We start from the raw sequence: 24069 nt of genomic DNA, 5'->3' as shown, positions 1-24069 counted from the left end.
AAAATGTACTTAACTTTTGAACGTTTATATATAAGTAATAAATATTACAAGTGTCAAATACAAAATCATCACTGCAAAAAAACAAATGCAAGATGAAAGAGAGTGTTGACCACTCCTGTAAATGATTGACTGTATATAAAATGGAAAAAGAACAGCATGGACATTGTGCTAATCATCTTTTTTTGTGTGTTGAATGCAAAAGAGAAAGTAATTTTTGTCACTTATGTTATTGTTGCTGACATAGAAAATCCAAATGTTGCATTCACAAACCTGGGAATAACAACAGCTAGGCTTGTTCTCACTGGGATATTTTCATGTAATGACTCTGAGATCCTGTTTATATCTGCATGCGACTGTAGGGAAAGCTGGTTTAAATGGGTGGTGGAGGGGACTGAGACAGAGAGAGAGAATGAGAGACACGGAGCTGATTGGCAGGGATTCAACTCGCTACACGATTGTCATACTTTCACAGACATTATGTGGGTCAAATTTGCAATGAGAGGGAAGGAGGTCAGGGGAGAGAGAGAGAGAGAGAGAGAGAGAGAGAGAGAGAGAGAGAGAGAGAGAGAGAGAGAGAGAGAGAGAGAGAGAAAGAAAGAGAGAGAGAGAGAGAGAGACTGAGACTGAGAGACTGGACTTGAGTTTCAAACATGAACGCCAAGACACCAACTGTTGATGCAATTAGCCGATGGAGCAAAAACTAAACTAAAGGATTGAAGAAAAAGACCCAAAACCAGTTTTTCTACTCCCATTCAAATACAGTTTCTTCCTATCGCAGCTGTTTTTATGAGGGTAAATGACTTCCACAGCCAGCAGCGTGATTTAAAGTCCATGCTAAGTTATGGAGAGGTACATACACTACTGTTCAAAAGCTTGGGGTCGTTTTAGGTTTTTAAAACGAATTATCTTGTGCTCACCAAGGCTGCATTTATTTGATCAAAATCACAGTCAAAAATAGTAATATTGTGAAATATTATTATAATAATTTAAATTGTTTTCTATCCAAATATATTTTAAAATGGGATTGCAAACACAATTTATTTGAAAGAAATCTTTGTCAGAAAATTGTCGATTTTAAATCAATTTAATGCGTCCTAGCTGAATAAAAGTATAATCAAAGAGTTTCTTTGTAAAGAAACATGATCATTTGTGCGTCACTGAAAGAATTTGATGGTAGACGTACGTGGTAAGTCTGTGTGTAAAGATGTTTTGTGCAAATTTTGTCCATGCCACTCACACAGAAACCCAGAAATACCAAGAGCATAATAAAGTCGTGCACTGTATCGAAAAGGAAAAGAGGGAGGGGAGAGAGAGAGAGAGAGAGAGAGAGAGTGATAAAAAGGAGGGTAAAAAAACAACACAAAGCTGACTTCACTTGGAAAAGAAAACCAGCATTGTGCTCCAGCTCTGGACCGATGACGTCTTCCTACTGCAATCTGTGTGTGTAAAATCATTTACTAAAGCAGCTGCGCTGTTGGCGAGAGACTTCTTCTACTTTACACTCTCATAATTAGTTTTTTGTCTGTCATCTCAATTCTCTCCAATAAAATCATTATTTGAAGCTTTAAAAATTTACCTGAGAAAATCAAATAAATTGAAACCAAAATAGAATAGAATAAAGGGCACATATTATGGAAAACATCATTTTCTTTAGGCTGTGTGTCCACCAAAGCGTTTTTAGTCAGCTGAAAACACCTAGCTATGGGCGCTTGAGAGCGTTTTGGCAGCGCTGCGTATTTTTTTTGTTCAGTTGAGACACTTTGCTTGTTATGATACGGAATATCCGCGAAAGTGTTACTAGTATCTCATTTCATACATATTTTGTTTCGGTGTTGATTCTATATTAAAATGTCGATACAATGTAACGTATTTTCTCTGGCTCTTGTTTTAAATGATTGTGTTCCGTTATTATGCTTCTTGTTGTCGTCTGTTGACGTTGACCAAGCAGAATGTGACGGTTGGTCGGTGTGATATTAGTCCCGCCCCTCCTCCACTGTGATTGGACGGCTGTGTAAAAAGTGATAGTGATGAGCGCTGCGTTTTACCTAAAGTTGAACATTCTTCAACTATCACCGACCAGTAAAAAAAAATGCCGAACGCTCAGCGCTTCAGCGTTAAATACACGCTCAGCGCCTCGTCACGCTCATGGCGTTCTAAAAACACGGCGCTCCCATTGAAAACAATTGAAAGAATACGCCAGCTGCGTGAAAAAACGCTTTGGTGGACACACGGCCTTACTCTTTACTTTTAGTCTGGACACATGATGGAAGTCTGCATGAAACAGAAATTTACCCTGTGTATTATCTAAATGCATCTTATTGTGAACAATTCATCCATGCATTTTTTTTTTCATGCCGGTGTTGTGCCGAATTTCGACCCCTGCCAAATTACTACCCCCCAAGCATTGGTAGGTTTAGGATTAGTTGTGGGGGAGGGGTTTGGATTAGGCAATCAGGTACTGACTTCAACGAGGGAGGGTAATACTTTGGCAGGGGCTCGAAATTCAGCACAACACCGGACTTCTACGATCCTTTTGTCCGTACAAACCCTGCCCCTTTCCTACAATCGACTGCAAGTTTAGATTCAGATCTGTCTCCATCCAATCAACAACTGAACCAAGTCCCCTATATTTTCCCCCGATAATCACAATATGGAAGAAATGATCTGTCGTTACTTCCGTTTCATAATGGATGAATTTTCATGAACTTTCCAGTCATTTGTGATTACTGGATTTTTAAAACCGTTTTAAGAGTGATTAATAAATGAATAATTTAGACTGATTTTTGAATCTGTTCAACTGACTCATTAAAAAGAACCAACTCAAAAGAATGATTCACTCACAAATGATTATGTTTATGATGTTACTAAAAGTGTGGGTTATACTCCAAAGCTTTAAAGGGGTGGTTCAGGATGTTGGACATCGGACCTCATTTCCAAGTTAGCCTGGGTGTTATTTATCAGTGTTCAAAAATTTTCATCCAGTACTTCCAGTTGCATAGTTCGCTGGTGCTAGGCTAGCGCGAGTCAACGGTATCTGCTAGCTTGCCATTAAAAACTGTTTTACCCACTCCACAGTTCACCAAAAGCAAATAAATGATAACGCCAGACTATCGATGTAAATGTCTGTTGAGAGAATAATGTTAGAAATCAAACTACCCTTTCATCGCATTGCAATAGTTACACTTTGTTCCCTGTATTTATTAGCACAGTCTACAGCAGCGGCGGAGTGATATTAAGTTACCTAGGCAACCGAGAGAGCCGGTCCACATGACAATCACGCGAGTGTATTTCACTGCCGCTGACACTCATCACTACAGAAGCAGAGTATATCACCACGTGCCAAATCCTTCGTTTACAATCGAATGTTTCAATATCGTTGTTCAAGGCTACTACTAGCTAGCTAGACGTCCCGACTGTAGTGCGCTTCTGTTCTGTGTTTTCCTTTCGGCGCAGTACTACCAACCGGAGCAAAGTAAACTTCCGCCGCTGCTGAGAAACTAGTTCCTGTAAATGTAATGCGATCATTGAGATGCAAGAGCAGTTTGATTTCTAACATTATTCTCTCAACAGACATTTACATCGATAGTCTGGCGTTATCATTTATTTGCGTTTGGTGAACTGTGGAGTGAGTAAAACTGTTTTTAATGGCGCGCAGGCTAGCAGATACCATTGACTCACGCTAGCCTAGCACCGGCGAACTATGACACTGGAAGGACTGGATGAAAATATTTGAACACTGGTAAATAACACCCAGGCTAACTTGGAAATGAGGTCCGATGTCCAAAACCCTGAACCACCCCTTTAAAGATGGTTAAGATGCTATTTAATCCAGCACCCAGTAATGGTTTCAAGATGTGATGCAACCTTGCCCTCACAACAGCTGGCTTCCATTTCTCATCTTTATCTATTCTGCTCCGAGGCCTGATCCTCATCTCTGTCCTCCCTCTATGCTCCATTTTCTCTTTACACATGGAAATATACAGATAAACATGCTCCGCCAAAGACAACCACCAATCTTTTAGCCACTAAAAAAACACATTGGCTAGTATCTTCCCCCATGCACAGATAGAAGGGAGCAGGGAGGGGCAGCTGGATCCTTAAGGGAAGAAATGGGGGAGAAGTCGGAGAGAAGGAGCAGGGCTGGTTTCCCCTCCACTGACGCGTCTCTGGAGATCCCACAGGAAGGACAGACTTCAGGCTTCTTTTGCTGCTTGCAGCCTTAGAGAACTAGCCTGGTCCCACCAGACTCTAGTGTTTTTCATTTGTACATAGAGGGTGTTTCTCAAAACCAAGAATGCAAAGAACGGACTTGTGTTCTCGGGGAGAACGCTCTTGCTAGTTGTTCTTGGAAGAATGAACTTACAAGGTGACGAGCACACAGAAGCAGCTGACCGTTTGAGACGATGAGTCTGTGGGCCGGTTGGCTCGCTAGCTAACGTTACACCCGCTGGCGCTTATGGAGATTCTCACTTCCGAAAACGTTTGAGCACATTTTCGATTCGCCATACATTTTCGTAAAAATGCCAATATTTGAAATCTACACAGTTGATTTCTCGCATCAAATGTTCTCAGAAGTGAATTTAGTGCTGAAGTAGCGTACGAAATTGTAGAAAAACGACTTACAATCGCTAACGTTTGGTCGTGACGTATGTCATGTCGAACCCCGTGGGGAGGAGGGCCACAACATCATGGCCACCAACAAAACTAAGCAAAGATTGTTCTTGCTCCGGCTTTTACTTCTTGATATTTGGCAGCGTTGCGACAACGGACCGAATGGCTTCGCTCGCATCTTTCTCCGCTGCCATTACTGAACTACAACTCAAAATAACGCACGACATCAACGTCATCGTTCTCAGCCACTCCCTCTGTTCGCTTATTGGCCCGGTGAAAAATTGATTGGAGAAAACCAAAGACTACAGCACAATCCCAGACGTAGTACTGAAGGAAAATGAAAATTGAGTGGAAGGACGTAGGAGGGCGGAGCCAGGCTATTAGAGAACAACACTTCACCGAAAAATCCAATTAAAGAGCAACGTGAGACTTCATGAGACACTTTTAAACTAAATTAGACTGAACAATTCAGATGTCAGCAATGTGTGCAATTTGAAATGAAGATGGCATTTACTGACTTTATTAAAGGGATAGTTCACCCAGAAATGAAACTCTGTCAGTAATTACTCCCCTCATGTTGTTCAACCCCGTAAGACCTTCGTTCATCTTCGGAACACGAATTAAGATATTTTTGATTAAATCTGAGAGCTGGATCACTCCTCCATAGGCTTCTAAGGGATTGAAACTTGTTCCCCGAAAAGTTATTACAGACATTGTTAAAATCGTCCAAGTGACTACAGTGGCTGAATCTTAAGCTTATCAAGAGACGAGAATACTTTTTGTGCGCCAAAAAAAACTAAATAACGACTTTATTTCAACTATTAATTTCCTTCTCTGTGGGCCTCGAGTGAGTTCACTAGTGTAACAGCGCAGCGCTTCTGTGTTGTACGTCACACACATGACCAGCGTCGGCCAATAGTGAGCCTGCGTGTGACGTACAACACAGAAGCGCTGCGCTGTTACACTAGTGAACTGACATAAGGTCAACAGAGAAGGAAATGAATAGTTGAAATAAAGTCGTTATTTAATTTATTTTTGCGCACAAAAAGTATTCTCATCGCTTGATAAACTTAAGATTGAGCCACTGTAGTCACTTGGACTATTTTAACGATGTCTTTAATAACTTTTCGGGGAACAAGTTTCAATCCCTTAGAAGCCTATGGAGGAGTGATCCAGCTCTCAGATTTAATCAAAAATATCTTAATTCGTTTTCTGAAGATGAACAAAGGTCTTACGGGGTTGAACAACATGAGGGAGGGTAATTACTGACAGAATTTTCATTTATACTGGCTGTGATGTGGTCAAACTTACCCTCGGAATGATTTACATGCAAACCAAATTTTCATTCAAAATCCCACAGTGACTTCAGTAATTGTTACTATAGTAAAACTGTGGTAACTTGGCATAAGCTCTTAACTTGATTAAGAAATGAAAGTCTGCTTGAAATGAAAGTTGACTGACTTTTGCTCGTAGTAAACCGGTGGTTGGAGGAAAATGGTTTAAGGATGTTTGTCAAACTGACGTCACCAGAGAAGAAACATAATTCCAGAGGGGAAGTAAATTTTCAGATTTGATTAAAGATTACAAAGACAAACCTTTTTATTAACAGAGAGAGAGTTAAAATTAACTTGCATGGATAAATTGTTCACTACAAGGCTAGAAATGTGCTCTAAAGCCCAAACTAAACTTCAGTTTTGACACTTACTTACAGCTGAACGTGCAGTCTTTCGAAGTATACTGTGTCTTTGTCCAGTGTCGGTGTCTTTCCAAAAGTTATGAGCAATAAAAATGTATTTGTACTTATTTAAACTAGACTTACGTGTATTTTGTTGTTCTGTCTGTTTCTTTTTTGACTGTGTCAATGTGACAATGACTTTGGCCAGTGTTGCCACCTTGTCGACAAACTGATTAGTTTAAGCCGTATATGAGAGCTGAGTGTACAGAGCATGCACAAGCAATCACAGCAATAGCAAACCACAACAATCCAGAGATCCAATACATTTTCGATGGACAAATCGAGTCTCACCCTACAGTTTCACTTGGGATATACAACACACACTGCAAAAAATGCTTTTCCAACTTAGTATTTTTGTCTTGTTTCCAGTCCAAATATCAAAAAATTCTTAAATCAAGAGGCATTTAGTAGATGAGTAAAATGACATGAGATATTATGTCCTGTTTTCTGGGGGAATGAATCAAAATTAAGTGAGTTGATGCTTAAAAAAAGCAAAATGATCTGCCAATGGGGTGAGAAAAATAATGTTAATTCAAACAGAAACCAGATCATTTTTCTTACCCTATTGGCGGATAATTTTGCTTGTTTTGTGCAAAAACAGAAAATTGTCTACCCTACCTTTATAAAAATACCACTTTCATTTCTTAAAAGGCGTTAAATTATATTTATACATGTATATATACACATGATGGGATGAAAGATATAGATTGTACTGCATGATAGCTTGCTTATTTTGCTCAATTATATATTTAACTCCACGTTATGTGCTTTGAAGGAGACACTCTGAAGGGAGGGTGGGATCATATGCTTTCAAAGCTAGCTCGGTATTGCTAGCCTATACCCTACCTTTAAGCAGCGGTGAAGGAAGTACTGAATCTCAGTACTTAAGTAAAAGTACAAATAACCAGAGACAAATTTAATTTAGTAAAAGTAAAATTACCACAATGACAACCCAACCTAAGTAAAAAGTACCTGATTTCAAATGTACTTCAAGTATTAAAAGTAAAAGTACTTGCATAACATGCTCAGCTCATCAGCTCATCAGGTTTTATGTCGAACACATCCGAATTAAACAGTTCTCGGTTCTGTACTGGTGATCCAAGAACTCATGTATCTGTGTGCGCATGCTCAGTGTCAGCTACTCGTGCTCATCACTTCTCTCAGCACATCATGTCAAAGTTCAGTGAACTTTTGGATATACTGGGGTAAAATATACGGTAACACTTTATTTCGAAAGTCCACTTTAGACATTCTACTAACTATAAGTAACTTTGCAGCTACATGTCAACTAACTCTCATTAGAGTATTAGTAGACTGTATGCATAATATCTGCTAACACTTTATTTTGTTGGTCCTCCAACAGATATTCTACTGACTATAAGTAACTTAGCAACTACAAGTCAACTTATTCTCCTAATCCGAACCCTAACCTAACTGTCTACTGACAGTCTACTACAGTCTACTAATACTCTAATGAGAGTTAGTTGACATGTAGTTGAAAAGTTACTTATAGTTAGTAGAATGTCTAAAGTGACTTGAAATAAAGTGTAACCAAATATACTCCGGGATATTGGTTTATTTCGAGTCAGAGGGACTGTAAGGCATGTCTAAAAATGAGTAACTTTAGTAACTTTTGGATCAGCGCTGACGCAAGACGCGAACTGTTTTCGAACGATTCAGTCCGATTCAGTCCGTGCTGGTTCGACCGGTTCACTAAACAGAACCGGTTCAAAAGAATGATTCGTTCACGAACCGGACATCAATAATAATCTATTTTTTTATTGAAAAACATGAAATATAACAAGAACATTCCCAAAAAAACAAACATTTTATATATATATTTTAACTATCTCCCCACCCCCACCCCCACCCACCCCCAGCATCCAAGAAATCCTGATCAGAAAATTTAACGAAAATGTAACGGAACGTTGTAGAAAAAGTGGAGCAGAAAGTATAATAATTGATGTAAAATTTAACAAAGTAAAAGTCAAAAGTATGCACTATTGATTCTACTTAAGGAAAGTACAGATACGTGAAAAATTTACTTAAGTAAAGTAACAAAGTATTTGTATTTCGTTACATTCCACCACTGCCTTTAAGTGGTCATGGCACGACACAAGCTCACAGACTGTGAGCCGATCACTGAGCACACATGATGATGAGATTGTCTGGATTTATTTATTTTTTGCTTCAGAGGGACACCCTCCCACAGGACTCCAAAAAGAGGTCAGTTTCTCTTCCGGAGCAGAAGGCCTCTGCCGTAAAGCTCTGACTGGGCAAAATTGAAAGAGAGGAAGCGAGTGAAGAGAAAGAAAAGTGTTGTGCAGACATCCTCTGTACGTGGGCCATCACAGCTCATTCTTTCATACAGTGCGGACAAAGACACTCTGTAGGGAACACCAGGGCGGGACTGAGGAGATGATTCACTGCCGCCTATCTCTCAAAAGGACAAAGCAAAGATATAGTTCACTTGTTCGACAGTAAACTTGGTTAAATGTGAGTACTGCATATATGAGATCCATGCTTTTTGTTGGTCTGAAGTTTGTGAGAACGTGTGATTTTTTGCAGCAGTGTTCAATTTTTGTTGAATCAATGATATCTCATTGTTTCAATATCCCACACAGCTGTATATCAAACATCAAATATGTTCTGATTGGCTGTCAGTTTGTCCCTTCCACTTGTGAATCAAATAAAAGGTTTATTGAGTTAAGGCCTGTTCACACAAAGAACAATAACTATAAAGTTTTAATAGTTGTTCTAATTCTATGAGAATAGGGAAGTCCACACCACAACTATAATGATAACGACAGAGAGGAATGATATCAATGAAATCACTTTTAGAACGATAATTTTTTAGCTGATGAATAGAAAAAAATTGACATGGAGCCAATCAGAATCCACCCGACTTTAAAGAGCTTGCGTATTTAAAGCAACTGACGACAAAACTGTAGTGTGCAATATCATCCATTAGGTTAGACGCTAATAGTTATCATTATAATTAACTGTGTAGGTATTATTCTTGGTATGAATAAGCCTTTAAATTAAGCAAAGTAAGCATGTGAACACAAAGACCCCAGATACGCAAGGTCTATTTCACACTCACACACAAATGTTTTCAAAAATACTTCATAACGCAATGTACAAAGTACAAATACTCAATGTATTAAAATCACCTCAATTCATATGAGGTATTGATTAGGTCTTCACAACATGTGCGTACTTGTATAGAGTATGTTTCTCTATCTGTCCAGCCAACAGCACACCCACATACAAGTTAAAATGAACTAAATCTTAGATTAAGTAAGGAGGTGAAGACTCCCTTCACAGAGATGGCGTAACATCTTCTAAGCAGTGTTTTGATTGTGCAGAAGGATATTATATTCTCAGATCTTTTCCCTGTGGGTCAAATTTTTTGATTATGTTTGTGCTTTTTTTTTTATTAGTCCTCTGGTTCTCATGCACTAGCCTAAGACCTAAGACACAGGACATACACAATCTCATCAGCGTGTCATCAACATCAGCACAGATGCAGTAAACAGTCGTGAGAGTGGAAGGCCCACCTCCTCTTGTGACGCATAGTTGGGAGCCGCTGGATCCACAGACCAGTAGCAGTAATCAAACCCAAACTCCATCAACTTCTCCCTGGAGTCAGCCAGTCCCTCCGATCGCCCGTCCAAACGCCCCTCCAACTATATAAAGGGGGGGAAAAGAGAGTGATAAACAGGAGGTCGTTAGCAGAATAAACTAGATTTGTATATTCTCTGAAGAGCGGTGCTTCCTCCCGGCCACAATGCTGTTCTGGAGTGCGTTTTCCGTAGGCTGATGTAACTCGCTGCTTAACCACCATATTACGTTGCGTCATTGGAGAAATGAACAAGCTAGAAACGACCCATAGTCTATGAGTGTATATATCTATTGGCCATAGATATATACACTAGATGTCGCCTTGGGGTTCTAAGCATGCGTCAAAACCGCCGCCATCTTGGAACAGGGGTCTCGTCATAGGATGTAGCTAGGTAACGCTGAATTCATGGATGAAGCCGGACTTTTGTGCTGCGTATGGATGTTCACACGAACGAAATCTAAAAACCAGACAGCAAGGGATTACATTTCACAAGAATGTGAAATTTGGTAAATTTTTTCAAATTTCTCTGGACTCAATGATAAATACATGTCTGACCGTTGGAACGAACCAAAAAAGCTAGAAAATCGAATTCATGACGATTTATGGTGATTTTATTTCCGTTAGACCTTTTCCTACATTGACGCTGATGCATTAAAGAGGAGGGGCTTACTGTTCCATGATGGCGGCTCTATTGACGCATTCGTTCCAATGAACTGCCGTAGCCAAGGCCACATATAGTGTATATCTATGGTAACGACCAAGCGTGCCGCACAAGCCCTGAAAAGTGAAGCCAAAGCGTCTCGATCGCCCCCCGGTGACCGGTCCTGGTATAGGTCATAAACCCCGCCTCCTCATGTTATTCAACGGGACGTGGGACCAACTAAACAAATAAATTACACTTCTAATATATTTTTTCCGAAAGTAGTTTCTGTCATTTGCTGTCGTTTTTATCACACTGATGTAAGTTCAAGTGTCTGTTTTTAAAATACGTTTATTTTTAGTTAGTTACGTGATGCTATAAAAACGGTGGTGTGACGTCATGATTGACAGGTTCTCTGAGCGAAGTAGTCATTGAAGCACCAACGGACTTCGGGATCTTCGGAGGTCTGAGGAGATTGCATTTACTTTATTTTAACAAGCCTCTTGTCGTACTGCAAACAGACATCAAAATTGGAGCAGAACAGAGGAACGGAGCAGGCATAGGCCATTTAAAAAAAGGGCGGGGCGTTGATTCACGGCGTTACTTCCTGCTCATTACTCATATATCTATGCTCACTACTGCGCAGGTCTGGTCCCGAGATCGCAACTGCACAGCACAGACTTAAGTCCCAAGATGTCAGCGCCATATCGGGACACTGGCGGCTTCACTTGGTTCACTTCACCAATGGAAGAGGGCGTCGTCCATTTTCTTTACAGTCTTTGGTAACGACTGTTTCGCAAAACTGTAGTAATTTTGTCGCACATCCACCGTTCAAACCATGTTGGTTCAACATATATGATGTTGATGCCATGCAGATGGTGGAGTAAAAACTGCTAATTATTTGGTTAGAGATTGAATTCATGTCAGATTATTGTTGTAAATAATGACTACTTCTCTATTTCTGTTTTTTGGCTTTTTTTTCAACCGATTGATTCAGTGGCAACACTTGCAGTCAGGTGGTAGAGGTCAGTGCTCTTTAAGTTGTTTATGTTCATTATTATTGTAATGTAATGTGCTTTGAGACATGAGGTAGTTAAATGCCATCTCTATTGACGCTTTTGTTTGCTGTAGTTCAGTACACAACTGTGATGCTGTTTGACAATGTTTGTTGGAACTAGTTTCGGGAAACAATGTTTCTATCAATCAATGTAAATTATGAACATAGCTGGCTAACGATGGTTCTGAGAAAATGCACCCCTGGGTGGTTGCCGGGGAGGTGTTATGCAGTTGCTAGGGTTTTAAGAGTGTTTTTATGGCATTGCTAGCCTAACTCTCCTCAACAAGCCATGCAATTTAACGTACATGGTAATGTGTAATACTCTGGGATAATGGTTTATTGAAATCCCCAAGTACGCGCAGTAGTGATATTTAACAACTTCACTAAAACTCAAATCATATTACATCACATATAGTCACTGGCGTCAGTGATATCATGTTTTCTGTTAAAATGATTGAAGAGGTTTCCCACACTGTTCGTTATCCAGCCAGTCAAATTTTCTATTATAGCGCTTTCGAATACAACAACACTTCTAACAGCTGATAACCCTTCATTATGATTGCTTCTGATTAAGTGCTGCCACAAACTACATTACACGCCATTGAGAAAAGTGATTTTTCCATTGAAAGTCTGTTTAGTCCATTTAATCGGTTACTGGGAGACAAGCCCTTCATGTGATTAATTTTTCTACTAATAATATTACAGCACACTGATGCCAAGAAGCAAGGTTGTGTGCCTGTAGCCTACGCCTGGAATACTCTTCAGTGCACTCAAAGACAACAATTAGGAAGTAGTTAGGCTGGGGGACAAATTACTTAAGCATCTGAGCATGACTTGACTGTCAGCATCAAGTTATTACCCAGATCTCAGCAAACAGAGATCACATAAACCTCAGCAGTTTATACGCCCAGTCAAACAGAACCTCACTGCACAGCGTGCAGAAACATGCCCAGGCATTGCCAGCCTTTTATCACCACGACAACGTTACTTTTGGCTCTGGTGTGTAATTATTCACAAAATGGCAATCCCGCAGCTGACTTAATGACCTCACAATATGGCCCACAGCTACACTAATGAGTCCTAACATTGCACTCAGCACTGTTATATTTAGGCTCAATAATAATACACAAAATCAGATCTGATTATATGGCCATGCTCCAATAGGCCTGGTATCCTGAAACAATATGAAACATAAGTTTACTCCATGATAACTAGCATTTTCTTCCCACAACGGCACTGGGAGACCGGCTGAACCACCGTGAGACAGGCGGAAGAGTCGTCGCGATAAAGAAGACATTTTCCTTTAAAGGTGCATTGTGTAATATTTCTGAGGATCTATCGACAGAAATGCAATATAAGATCCATAACTATGTTTTCAGTGGTGTATAAAGACCTTGCATAATAATGAACCGTTATGTTTTTATTAGCTTAGAATGAGACACTTATATCTCCATAACCGCGGGCGCCCCCTTCTATGGAGGTCGACATATTGTGTGGTCATGTTTCTAGCGTAGCTGACAGCGAACACACAGCGCTACAGAGCGCGTTTCCTCACTACCTTGAAAAATAAGTTTTCAGTGGTGTATAAAGACCTTACTTAATGAACCGTTACATTTGTATTACCTTAGAATGAGCAGTTTCTGTCTACACACACCGCGGGTTCCCTTACATTGAAATGCACCGACATTGTCAACAGTGACAACAACAATAACGGAACACAATAATTTAAAACAAGAGCTACAGAAAATATGTTACATTGTATCGACATTTTAATATAGAATCAACACGGAAACAAAATGTGTGTGAAATAAGATACTAGGAACACTTTCGTGGATATTCCGTATCATAACAAGCAAAGTGTCTCAACTGGAAAAAAAAAAATGCTGCGCTGCCAAAACGCTCTCAAGCGCCCATAGCTAGGCGTTTTCAACTGACTAAAAACGCTTTGGTGGACACACGGCCTTAGGTTGACGTTGAACGAGCAGAATGTGGCGGTTGGTCGGTGTGATATTAGTCCTCCACTGTGATTGGACGGTTGGGTAAATAGTGACAGTGATGAGCGCTGCGTTTTACCCATAGACTGTAAAAAAAAGATCTTCTTGGGACTTGAGTCTGCGCAGTTGCGATTTCGGGACCAGACATGCGCAGTAGTGAGCAGGAAGTAAAGCCGCGAAATCAACGTCCCGCCTGCGATTTTTTTTTTGTAGGGTGGTAGGGGAAGACTCATTATTATTCATTGGGGAACTCGTCCCTGATTGGCTCGCCGTGACGCATCTCTAATGAGATGTGATAGAGAAAACAGACATCGTCTCCTTTGTGACAACAGACACTTTCACGAAGATAAGGCATACCTGTCAACATTTGGTTATCCAAATCCGGGAGATTTGTGCGGAGACTGCTCACGAACTTCGCGAACTTCTGTATCTTTGCGGGGACACCGTCTTGACCTGCCATGTCAATCTGAGTGACGTGTGACAGCGAACCAATTGCGGATGAGTTCCCCAATGAATATTAATGATTCTTCCCCTACCACCCTGCAAAAAAAAATTTCTGTACCGCCCTCACTCTCGCTGAATCAATCGCAAGCACGCGCCTCTGCTGCAGAACAACCCATTATGTCGGTGTGAAATAATTAATTATAGAAATTTAGATATTAAATTTAAAGCTCCAATCTCCTCAGTCCTCCAAAGATCCCGAAAAAAGTCCGTTGTTGCTTCAGTGACTACTTTGCTCAGAGAACCTGTAAATCACAGCTGACAATCATGTACGCCACAGCACCGTTTTATATAATCAAATAACTAACTAAAAACAAACTTATTTTAAAAACAAACACTTGAAATTAAATCAGCGTGATGAAAACTACAGTAAATGACAGAAACTATCTTTGGAAAAAAGATATGTGAAGTGTAATTTAATTGTTTAGTTGGTCTCACGTCCCATTGAATAACATGGGGAGGCGGGGTTTATGAGCTATACTAGGACCGGCCACCGGGGGGCGATCGAGACGCATTCAGGGCTTGTGCGGCACGCTTGGTTTTACCAGAGAATGTCTAATAAGGGGAGAATTGGCACTGTCTGGTTACTTCCGGTTTCTGGACTGGCTGCAGTAACACGTCTCTGTCCATGCGGGGGCGCTCGCAGGCGAGTGCAGAATGAATGGGAGTCTATGGGGTTTCACCCCCAGAAATCCACTTTTCTCAGGATGTAATTTTTTGTCAAGTAATTTGAAAGTTGCATTCAAAAGGGGGGGCTAAGATAATAAACTCAGCTGAAAATTGCATTTTTAAGTTCACTTATCTATTCTAAAAATCCGTTTAAAAATGTGATGACGTCACATAATAGCAGAATGCTAGCGTGTTCCGGCCAACAACGACCTAACCTGTAAGAAATCGAAAGGACATAAGTACTCGTTCATTCGACTTTTGCACTATAATCTATATTGAACTTGCGGAATCAACAATAAAATCTACGTTCATTCAACGACAAACAGGAGAAAGGGATACATTTAGCCGTCTAGCTCCATAGACTCCCATTCATTCTGCACTCGCCCCGCGAACACCTCCGGTGGAATTCTAATGGAACTGCAACCAATATTATTTACAATGGGGTTAATAGGAAGTGCCAAGGCTCTCTGTTAGACGGGCTCTGGTTTTACCCCAAAGTTCAACATTCTTCAACTCTCGGCGACCAGAAAAAACGCCGGGCGCTCAACGCTTCAGCGTGAAAAAAACGCTCAGCGCCTCGTTACGCTCATGGCGTTTAAAAAACGCGGCGCTCCCATTGAAAACAATTGGAAAAATACGCCAGCTGCGTGAAAAAACACTTTGGTGGATACACAGCCTTAATTTCTGTATGTAGTCTTCCTGTCAGCTTTCCACGCCTGCTTTTGTTCGTTTATGTCAGCCCATCTTTTCCCTTGAAAACTGTCCTACTTTCTTTAAATAACTAGTGGAAAGCAAGTCTTTGTCTTGCTCTCGTGCTCACAGCAGCTGACCAGATGTGGCTCCTGCCGTTTCATTAATCCATTAATCAAGGACTGAATGCAAGGGAGTATTGCTTCATAAGTAAGAATGTAGGCTAAACATTAGTCTTAATAATTAGACACACATACTTATTTAAATAAATTTAAATAAAATGTCTATTTTTTCTTATTACATACACTACCATTCAAAAGTTTGTGGTCAGTAAGACTGTTTTTAATGTCATTGAAAGAAGTCTCTTATGCTCAGCAAGATCATTTATTTGATCACAAATACAATAAAACAGTATTATTGTGAAATTTTCTATTTACATTGATTTTTAAAAATATATTTTAAAATATTTTAAAAGTGTATTCCTGTGATGCAAGGCTGAAATTTCAGCATCATTACGCCAGTCTTCAGGGTCACATGATCCTTCACAAATCATTATAATATACTGATTTGTTGCTCAAGAAACATTTCTTATTATCAGTGTTGAAAACAGTTGCGCTGCTTAATATTTTTGTAGAAACCATCATACATTTTTTCAGGATTCTTTGAGGAGTAGAAAATAAAAAAGAAATAAAAAAGCATTATTTAATTTGAATGCACCCTTGCTGAATAAAAGTGTTTATTTCTTTAGAAAAAATTATTATTTATCTTACTGAATGCAAACTTTTGAACAATAGTGTAGGCTACAATTATTTTTGTATATGTTGGCCTGTAGTTATGATGTGTGGAATGACATTAGAAAGTGTAAGGCAAGAGTTCTGCTTGTTTAGCCATTTGGGGTTTCCAAGAAGAAAGCGGTAATTGCATGTTGCTGCTATTCGAATATGTTTATTCAGTTCATACATGTAAAAATAAACAACTGAGTAATCCAGCAGGAAGAGAATATTTTTCACTATAAACTTCCTGTCACTGAGATACAGCAAATAGCTGTCTAATCCTGACACTGACTCCTCTTACAACAAATTCTTCTGTGCTTTCACTATTCATTAATCCCTCCATGTTCTAGCTTGTACTATTCTACACTTCTCATCATAGATATGTATACGTAGATCCACATTCGACCGCTCCAGACACAGGGGCGCCCGACATCTTGGAACGGCCAAAGTGTCGTCACTCACAGTACATGGATATACACTATATGTGGCCTTGGCTACGGCAGTTCATTGGAACGAATGCGTCAATAGAGCCGCCATCATGGAACAGTAAGCCCCTCCTCTTTAATGCATCAGCGTCAATGTAGGAAAAGGGCTAACGGAAATAAAATCACCATAAATCGTTATGAATGCGATTTTCTAGCTTTTTTGGTTCGTTCCAACGGTCAGACATGTATTTATCATTGAGTCCAGAGAAATTTTAAAAAAATTTACAAAATTTCACATTCTTGTGAAATGTAATCCCTTGCTGTCTGGTTTTTAGATTTCGTTCATGTGAACATCCATACGCAGCACAAAAGTCCGGCATCATCCATGAATTCAGCGTTACCTAGCTACATCCTATGACGAGACCCCTGTTCCAAGATGGCGGCGGTTTTGACGCATGCTTAGAACCCCAAGGCGACATCTAGTGTATATATCTATGCTCACAGTAAGAACATTTAGCTTCTGGTTGTAAAACTGCCCTGAAGAAATGGGATAAACTTTCACAGGTGAGAATGTGTTGGTTTGTGTTTTTATATGAACTCATTACAGTTTTTTTAACTACAGTAACTTTTTAATGTTATGTTAGCTAATGCATTTGTCTTGTTGTATTGTGTTAAAGGGATAGTTCACCCAAAAATGAAAATTCTGTCAGTAATTACTCTCCCTCATGTTGTTCAAACCCCGTAAGACCTTCGTTCATCTTCGGAACACAAATTAAGATATTTTTGATTAAATCTGAGAGCTGGATCACTCCTCCATAGGCTTCTAAGGGATTGAAACTTGTTCCCCAAAAAGTTATTAAAGACATCGTTAAAATAGCCCAAGTGACTACAGTGGCTCAATCTTAAGTTTATCAAGCGACGAGAATACTTTTTGTGCGCAAAAAACAAGCAAAAATAACGACGTACAACACAGAAGCGCTGCGCTGTTACACTACTTTAACTCACTAGAGGCCCACAGAGAAGGAAATGAATAGTTGAAATAAAGTCGTTATTTTGGGGGTTTTTTGCGCACAAAAAGTATTCTTGTCGCTTGATAAACTTAAGATTGAGCCACTGTAGTCACTTGGACTATTTTAGCGATGTCTTTAATAACTTTTCGGGGAACAAGTTTCAATCCCTTAGAAGCCTATGGAGGAGTGATCCAGCTCTCAGATTTAATCAAAAATATCTTAATTCGTGTTGCGAAGATGAACGAAGGTCTTACGGCGTTGAACAACATGAGGGAGAGTAATTACTGACAGAATTTAAATTTTTTGGGTGAACTATCCCTTTAAGGCCTCGATATACTCACAACGAAGTTCTTCTTGGTTCTTAGCTTGGTGTAAAAAGAAGTTTGAAATTCGTGAGCAGCGATATACTGTATGAGATATAGATAATCATACACACGGTTGCAGACTCACAGTCAACTCGCTCTCGGCTTTGACCATTCCAAGACGGCAGATCGCTTGCGTATTGCGGTCTAAATAAACACCCGCAAATGAGGCATCTATGTATACAATCTATGATTCTCACGTGTATTGCCTCGTTAAGATCGCTTCATGTATTCCATATTTGGATTAAAGGATCAGCTAAATTAATAAATGTTAATGTAAATGAATGTCAACAACTGTGGTATTTCTGTGTTTAATAAAAGCAGGTACTTTTAAACTGAAGGATTTCTCTAAATCGTTCATAAATAAGACCCAATAATTATGGGGAAAAATTTTTATTAAAAAAACAAACATGAATTTACCTTCACATTTCGGACCCTCACCACTTTGTCCTTCACTTGTACAGCTAACCGTCCTCCATCCAGACTCTCCCTGCAGAACAAAAACAAACAGACTGATATTCAAGTCACTTTTACATTAGCATTTACAATACAAGCATATTCATTTTTTTTTATAGACTAGTTCCTTATTAATAAATGATCCCTGTTAAAACACGCTAAAAGATAAAGGTGACATCATATCCCAACAAGACGCAATGCGATGAGATCCCAGTGACCAGACGCAACTATGAGACATGACAAAACCAATCAAAATCACAGCCAATCAGAAGAGCCTGTGGGCGGAGTCTCTCTGCAAACACACTGCCGTTGCAATGAAATAGATAATCAAATTCATAACTATTACACCATTCTAACAACATACTGAGTGACTGAAACAATCTTTGTCATAGAATACACTTACATTGAGTTGACAGTTTGAATGTTCTTGTTTCCTTTTATCTATTTTCAAGATCTGAGGTGAATTATCCATTGTTGTTTTCAGTATGGCTACACAGGGCACGGAAAATGATATTCAAACTAACATTAGATGCTTTTAACATTAAATAAAGCGTATGGGTCATTCCTGCTATTCGGTGCCTTTTGGCCATCATAAAATGTAGAAAATCAAACTTAGTTAAAAAAATTTTTTAAATAAATTGTGTAGTCATGATAGGGTGATTTAAAACATTTGAAAAATGATTTCGGTCAAACTCGGGTAAATAAATTTTACCATTTATTAAACAAAATAAATGAAGTGGAAGATCAAATGAACAACTTTATCAAATACTTATGATTATAATGTATGGGTATTAAACAACTCGTGTAGCTTTGTCCATTTAAAAGCACATCAGTTAATAAATTATCAGAAAATATAAATATTGTGTATGAATTGTACTTTCTCACTAACACACCATTTCACATTTGTCTTTCAGATACAAATATTTAAAAGGCGTTTTTGTTTACTTTTTGAAGTAATGCAGCATTATTGATACTCGAGTAAATTTTCTTTGTCACTGAATTATTAGTATGTTTTTTTGCTGATTTTATGAAACGACAAATTGACGACAAACTAATAACAGGGTGGACAAGTGGTATAAAGATTGGATGGATTATTACTCTTTATTATGGATAATGGACATATTATTATGGATCTCTTACATACAACCAGGTACATTACTTTAGTTCTAACTGGATTTAGATGGGAAAAAATATGTAAAACATTGCCAAAGAACTTGAAATACACAACTATGTTCAAACATAAACCACAATAACTATGTCCACTCTGACATTCTGACCTAAAATCATCCACTGCACCGTGTCTGAGCAAAAAGAAGCTAACAGAGAAGGTTTATCTACTAACTTGTTTCATTATTTCCCGTAAGAGGGTGGACATACTAAGGTTGATCACATAAAACTTTTAAATTAAACTTTTAACATTTAAATAATAGAGGATCAACTCAATTTCCAAAGAAGTGATGACAGCTTTATGATATGTTGTTTAATTTTCCAAACTTTCATTTTGAGGGACAAGCTAACATTGATTATAATTGCTTAAATAAATGTAATAATTGAAAATTACCCCCCCTCCCCCTCCCCCCCCCCCCCGTAATTTTTTACTGATTACTAATAATACTAATTTTTACATTTTAACTAATATTTGATATTTGGGATATGAAGGCAAAAAAAAAAAGCCCACATAGAATTCTTCTGTTTTTTACACTATTATTCAAAAGTTTGCTTTGTGTAACACTTTTATTCACACAAATAACACTTTTATTTACCATGGACTGATTAAATTGATCAAGTGACAGTAAAGACATTAAACAATGTTACAAAAATATTTATATTTAAAAAAAATGCTGTTCTTTTAAACTTTCTACTCAAAGGATCCTGACAAAAAATATTAATCATGTGCCATATGGCAAGACTCGTTTCTGCACATTATTTTTTTTTCTCCAAGATAACAGACTTATATTTATATGTAACTTTTCAGTTTTTATATGGAATGTTTTCAATGACTCCAGGTTTAACATTGAGCTTTTTAAACCCCGCGTTTATTGTTTATTTGGCTGTGGGTCTGCAGGATTCGTCAGCACAGAGAGAGTCAGTTTTAAATGAAAACTCCTCCATGAGCGCACAGCTGAAGCATGTGTGTGTGTGTGTGTGATATGTGTGTCAGTGTGTGAGAGAGCAGCGAGGACAGCTGTTCAATCTCTCCAGTATCGGGTTCCAGATAAACTGATGCAAGACAATGAAATCCAGTGTAGGAGCATGGCTGTGTGCAAACCTGAAGTCTGACGATGTGAGCAGGCCTGGTCATCTACACTGCATCTTAAAGCTAAACGGTGTCATTTTTCAATATAAATGTTTTTTTCCCCATATCCAGCTCAATGTGCAAACACAAACACACACACTAAGCAAGTCACTTGTAAGTGGACCTTGACACTGTGACTCTGACACTTTCAATACAGTAAACATCACTTTCTGGCTCAGTTTGGGGTGCAACTACTTTGTTATTGATGTTTTTATGGAACCGCAAAAACATGAAAAGGGCTGTATAAATTGAGATCATCAAACATTAATAAGAAACGAGATATTCTAAACATAAAATAATGAATAATGGCTCAAACAGTTGAGCGTGACGCTAGAAACTCCATCATGTTCATCATGGGTTTGCTTCCCAGGGAACTGAAATTAAATGCACACCCATCGACACACCGCTTTGGATAAAAGCATCTTCTGAATGCATAACATTTTTTTTGTTTTTATTAACCTTACACATGATACAAAACCCTGGGTTTTGCATAACATTTTTTAAATCATTATTTAAAATTATTCTTAGGGATGCACCGATATGCAAATTTGGCCGATACCGATAACCGATGATTTTTTATGTTTGAAAGCCGATAACCGATATATTGGCCGATAAATCCAAATCCAAATTTTGAAATACTTTGCGGGCCTGATTACAAAAACAAAAGGCTCACCATTAAAAGCCGTGTCCCAACCACTTCAACATAAATCATACAAGGGGAAAATTACTATGAAAGTCATTGGCTACCGTCAACTGTCTGGTTAACAACATTCTTTAAAACATCTCCTAATAAATAAACTCATACAGGTTTGGAACAACATGAGGGCGAGACGATGACAATTTTTATTTTTGGGAGAACTGTCCCTTTAAGCAATGGACTCATCCACGAAGGCTGGGAGCTTGTTATGAAGTTCTTAGCTTGTGTAGTATATCGGGTCTGTTTCACTTTGCCAATGATGAATGAAGGCCCTGCCCACAACCACAACAACCTGCCTCGCCTGTCAGTGTGTGTGCACATACTTCTGCCTAGAAAAAATGGTGCATTTTATAACATAATCAGTGGAAAGTAAAAATAACTCTCCTTTTGAGGAAAGCAGGAATTTCTGTGCCATTCCCACACAATTCCTCCTGACATCTCCAGGAATAAGTATTAGTTTGTTTCCAGCTGAATATCTAAACTCAAAAAGGCGGCTAAAATAAGTTGTATTTCAAGCATTTGACAAAAGCAAGCGCATGCTCATAAAAACCAACAGCTGCCTATTAAAAGGCCATCTTCATTAGCACAATAGTGTTGGAAAGCCCGTCCTCCTTTGTGATGCATGCTTCAGGGAGACTCCTTAAATGTCAAGGCTAGCAGAAACGGCCAAACAAACACACTCACACATCTTTGTGTCTAAATCTGGGAGGAGTATCTTTACCCCCCTGTCCAGCACCCACATACTGAAGTAATGTGGCTAATGCTGGAGGGTGGGGCAGTGGGCTCTCATGGGGCAAACTCTGTTTGAATACCCCCCTTTTTAAATATTAAATCAAAACACATGCTTTTAATTTTTACTAACACGGCATGCATAACATTTGTAATGCAATTTTGTGAAACTGATAAAAACAAGATATTAAAATCATACAGTAGATAAACTTTTGGGGGAGGAGTTTTAAGGGGATTTAATGAGATTTTGGAGATTATAGAAAATGTATTAAACACAAAAAGCAAAACACAACACTGATACATTATCTCCATGTATGCACTGCTTATAGGCTACATGGTTTTGAATAGGCTGTGATTTAGTTTTTTTAATCTCTAATTTGATGCATGTTAAAACTAGTCACCTATACATTTCATTATATACATAAGATGTAGCTACATGCAAAGATCAAGCAATATTTTTATTGAATGGCAGCTTATGTTTCAGTTGGTCTATTCCCAGACATAGCAACAGTACAACAACTCAAGGCTGTTTATATACTTCTTAGGACATTATTCAGCAGTTCTTGTCATGCACATTTACAATCAGTTTCTCATAAAAGATCCATGAAAGCTGGTCGTACCTGGAGTTCGGCGGACGGACTCGAATCGCGACTTTCACGTTTGCCATTCGCTTGACACCGGGCGGAGGAGGGAAACGATGAATTGAAGTTCAGCTGTCCGTTAGAGTCCATTTATTACATGCCTCCACAGCATAGAATTATCCCGAGCAGAGTAATGAAACCGAATACACGTTTTTCGGGTCATGTTATTGATATCGTCTAGAGTCTAGACAATCACAGAGCACATTATGAAGCCGTGGCCGCAGTTGAACTGCGCTAAAACTTCCTGCAATCTCTTCAGGAAAAGGGAGATTACGAATCCTACTATAGCGAAGGCTCTGCTCATGAATATTAAGCGTGCAGCGTGACGTCAGTTTAATAGTACTTTCTGATTTGCTGAACGAGTAAGCTTACTTTGCATAAGGCGTGGCTTCTAAACATTCATTATGATTTGTTTCTAGACACTCGTTCAGTAGGTCTTTAACATTAATGAACTCATCCATCGCCATAGTGGGAAACTAGGGCAAGAGAAACAAAGGCGAAGTGCTCGCCTGAAGAATTACAAAATATTTCCATTTCAAATAAATGCTTTTCTTTTAAATGCTGTTCAAAATTAAGCGGCACAACTCTTAAATATGAAATGTTTGAGCACCAAATAAGCATGTTAGAATGATTTCTGAAGTAATAGCTGCATTTGACCAATAATTTTCCATGACTTTCTGTTATTAGGACTACTGATTAAGGGAAAAGAGATATTGCACTCACATAGAACAATATCTACCTGATGACATATTTTAAAGCTGAGAGTAAATAAGCATGAATATCCACTATAGACATTTTCCAGACTTCTCCTTGACTTAAAGGGATAGTTCAACCAAAAAAGAAAATTCTGTCATTACTTATTCACCCACAAGTTGTTCCAAACCTGCTGAACACAAAATATACAGTATTTTGAAGAATGTAGATATTAGTTTTTGAACCCCATTGACTTGATTTTCGATACTATTGAAGTCAATGGAGACCAGCAACTGTTTGTTTACCCATATCCTTCCAAATATATTCCTTTATTTTCAACAGAATAAAGAATTTCATGCAGGTTTGGATCAACTTGAGGGTGAGTAAAAGACAAAGTTTTCATTTTTGGGTGAACTGTACCTTTAATGTATTAATTTCCGTGACTTTTCCCTTTTTTAAAGTTCC

The 24069-nt window shown here is 38.7% G+C and overlaps 1 protein-coding gene across 1 annotated transcript in view; it reads right to left on the bottom strand.

The window, feature by feature from the left end:
• Positions 1-23192, bottom strand: part of stard9 (StAR-related lipid transfer (START) domain containing 9) — a 70935-nt gene extending 47743 nt beyond the window's left edge. The window contains exons 1-3 of the mRNA XM_077240121.1: positions 22891-23192; positions 18513-18582; positions 9907-10035 (exon numbers count right to left, since the gene is read on the bottom strand). Coding sequence (XP_077096236.1) covers positions 9907-10035; positions 18513-18582; positions 22891-22937 — 246 coding nt within the window. The 5' untranslated portion in view covers positions 22938-23192. The remainder of the gene's footprint in view (positions 1-9906; positions 10036-18512; positions 18583-22890) is intronic.
• Positions 23193-24069: the final 877 nt, after the last annotated feature.

The sequence above is a fragment of the Siphateles boraxobius genome, unplaced genomic scaffold (genome assembly GCF_051911475.1).
Source record: "Siphateles boraxobius isolate OS27281-9 unplaced genomic scaffold, OSU_SipBor_1 22, whole genome shotgun sequence".
In the NCBI taxonomy this organism is placed as follows: Eukaryota; Metazoa; Chordata; class Actinopteri; order Cypriniformes; family Leuciscidae; genus Siphateles; species Siphateles boraxobius.
Note: the sequence above shows the minus strand (reverse complement) of the source record. Positions and strands in the feature narration are given on the sequence as shown.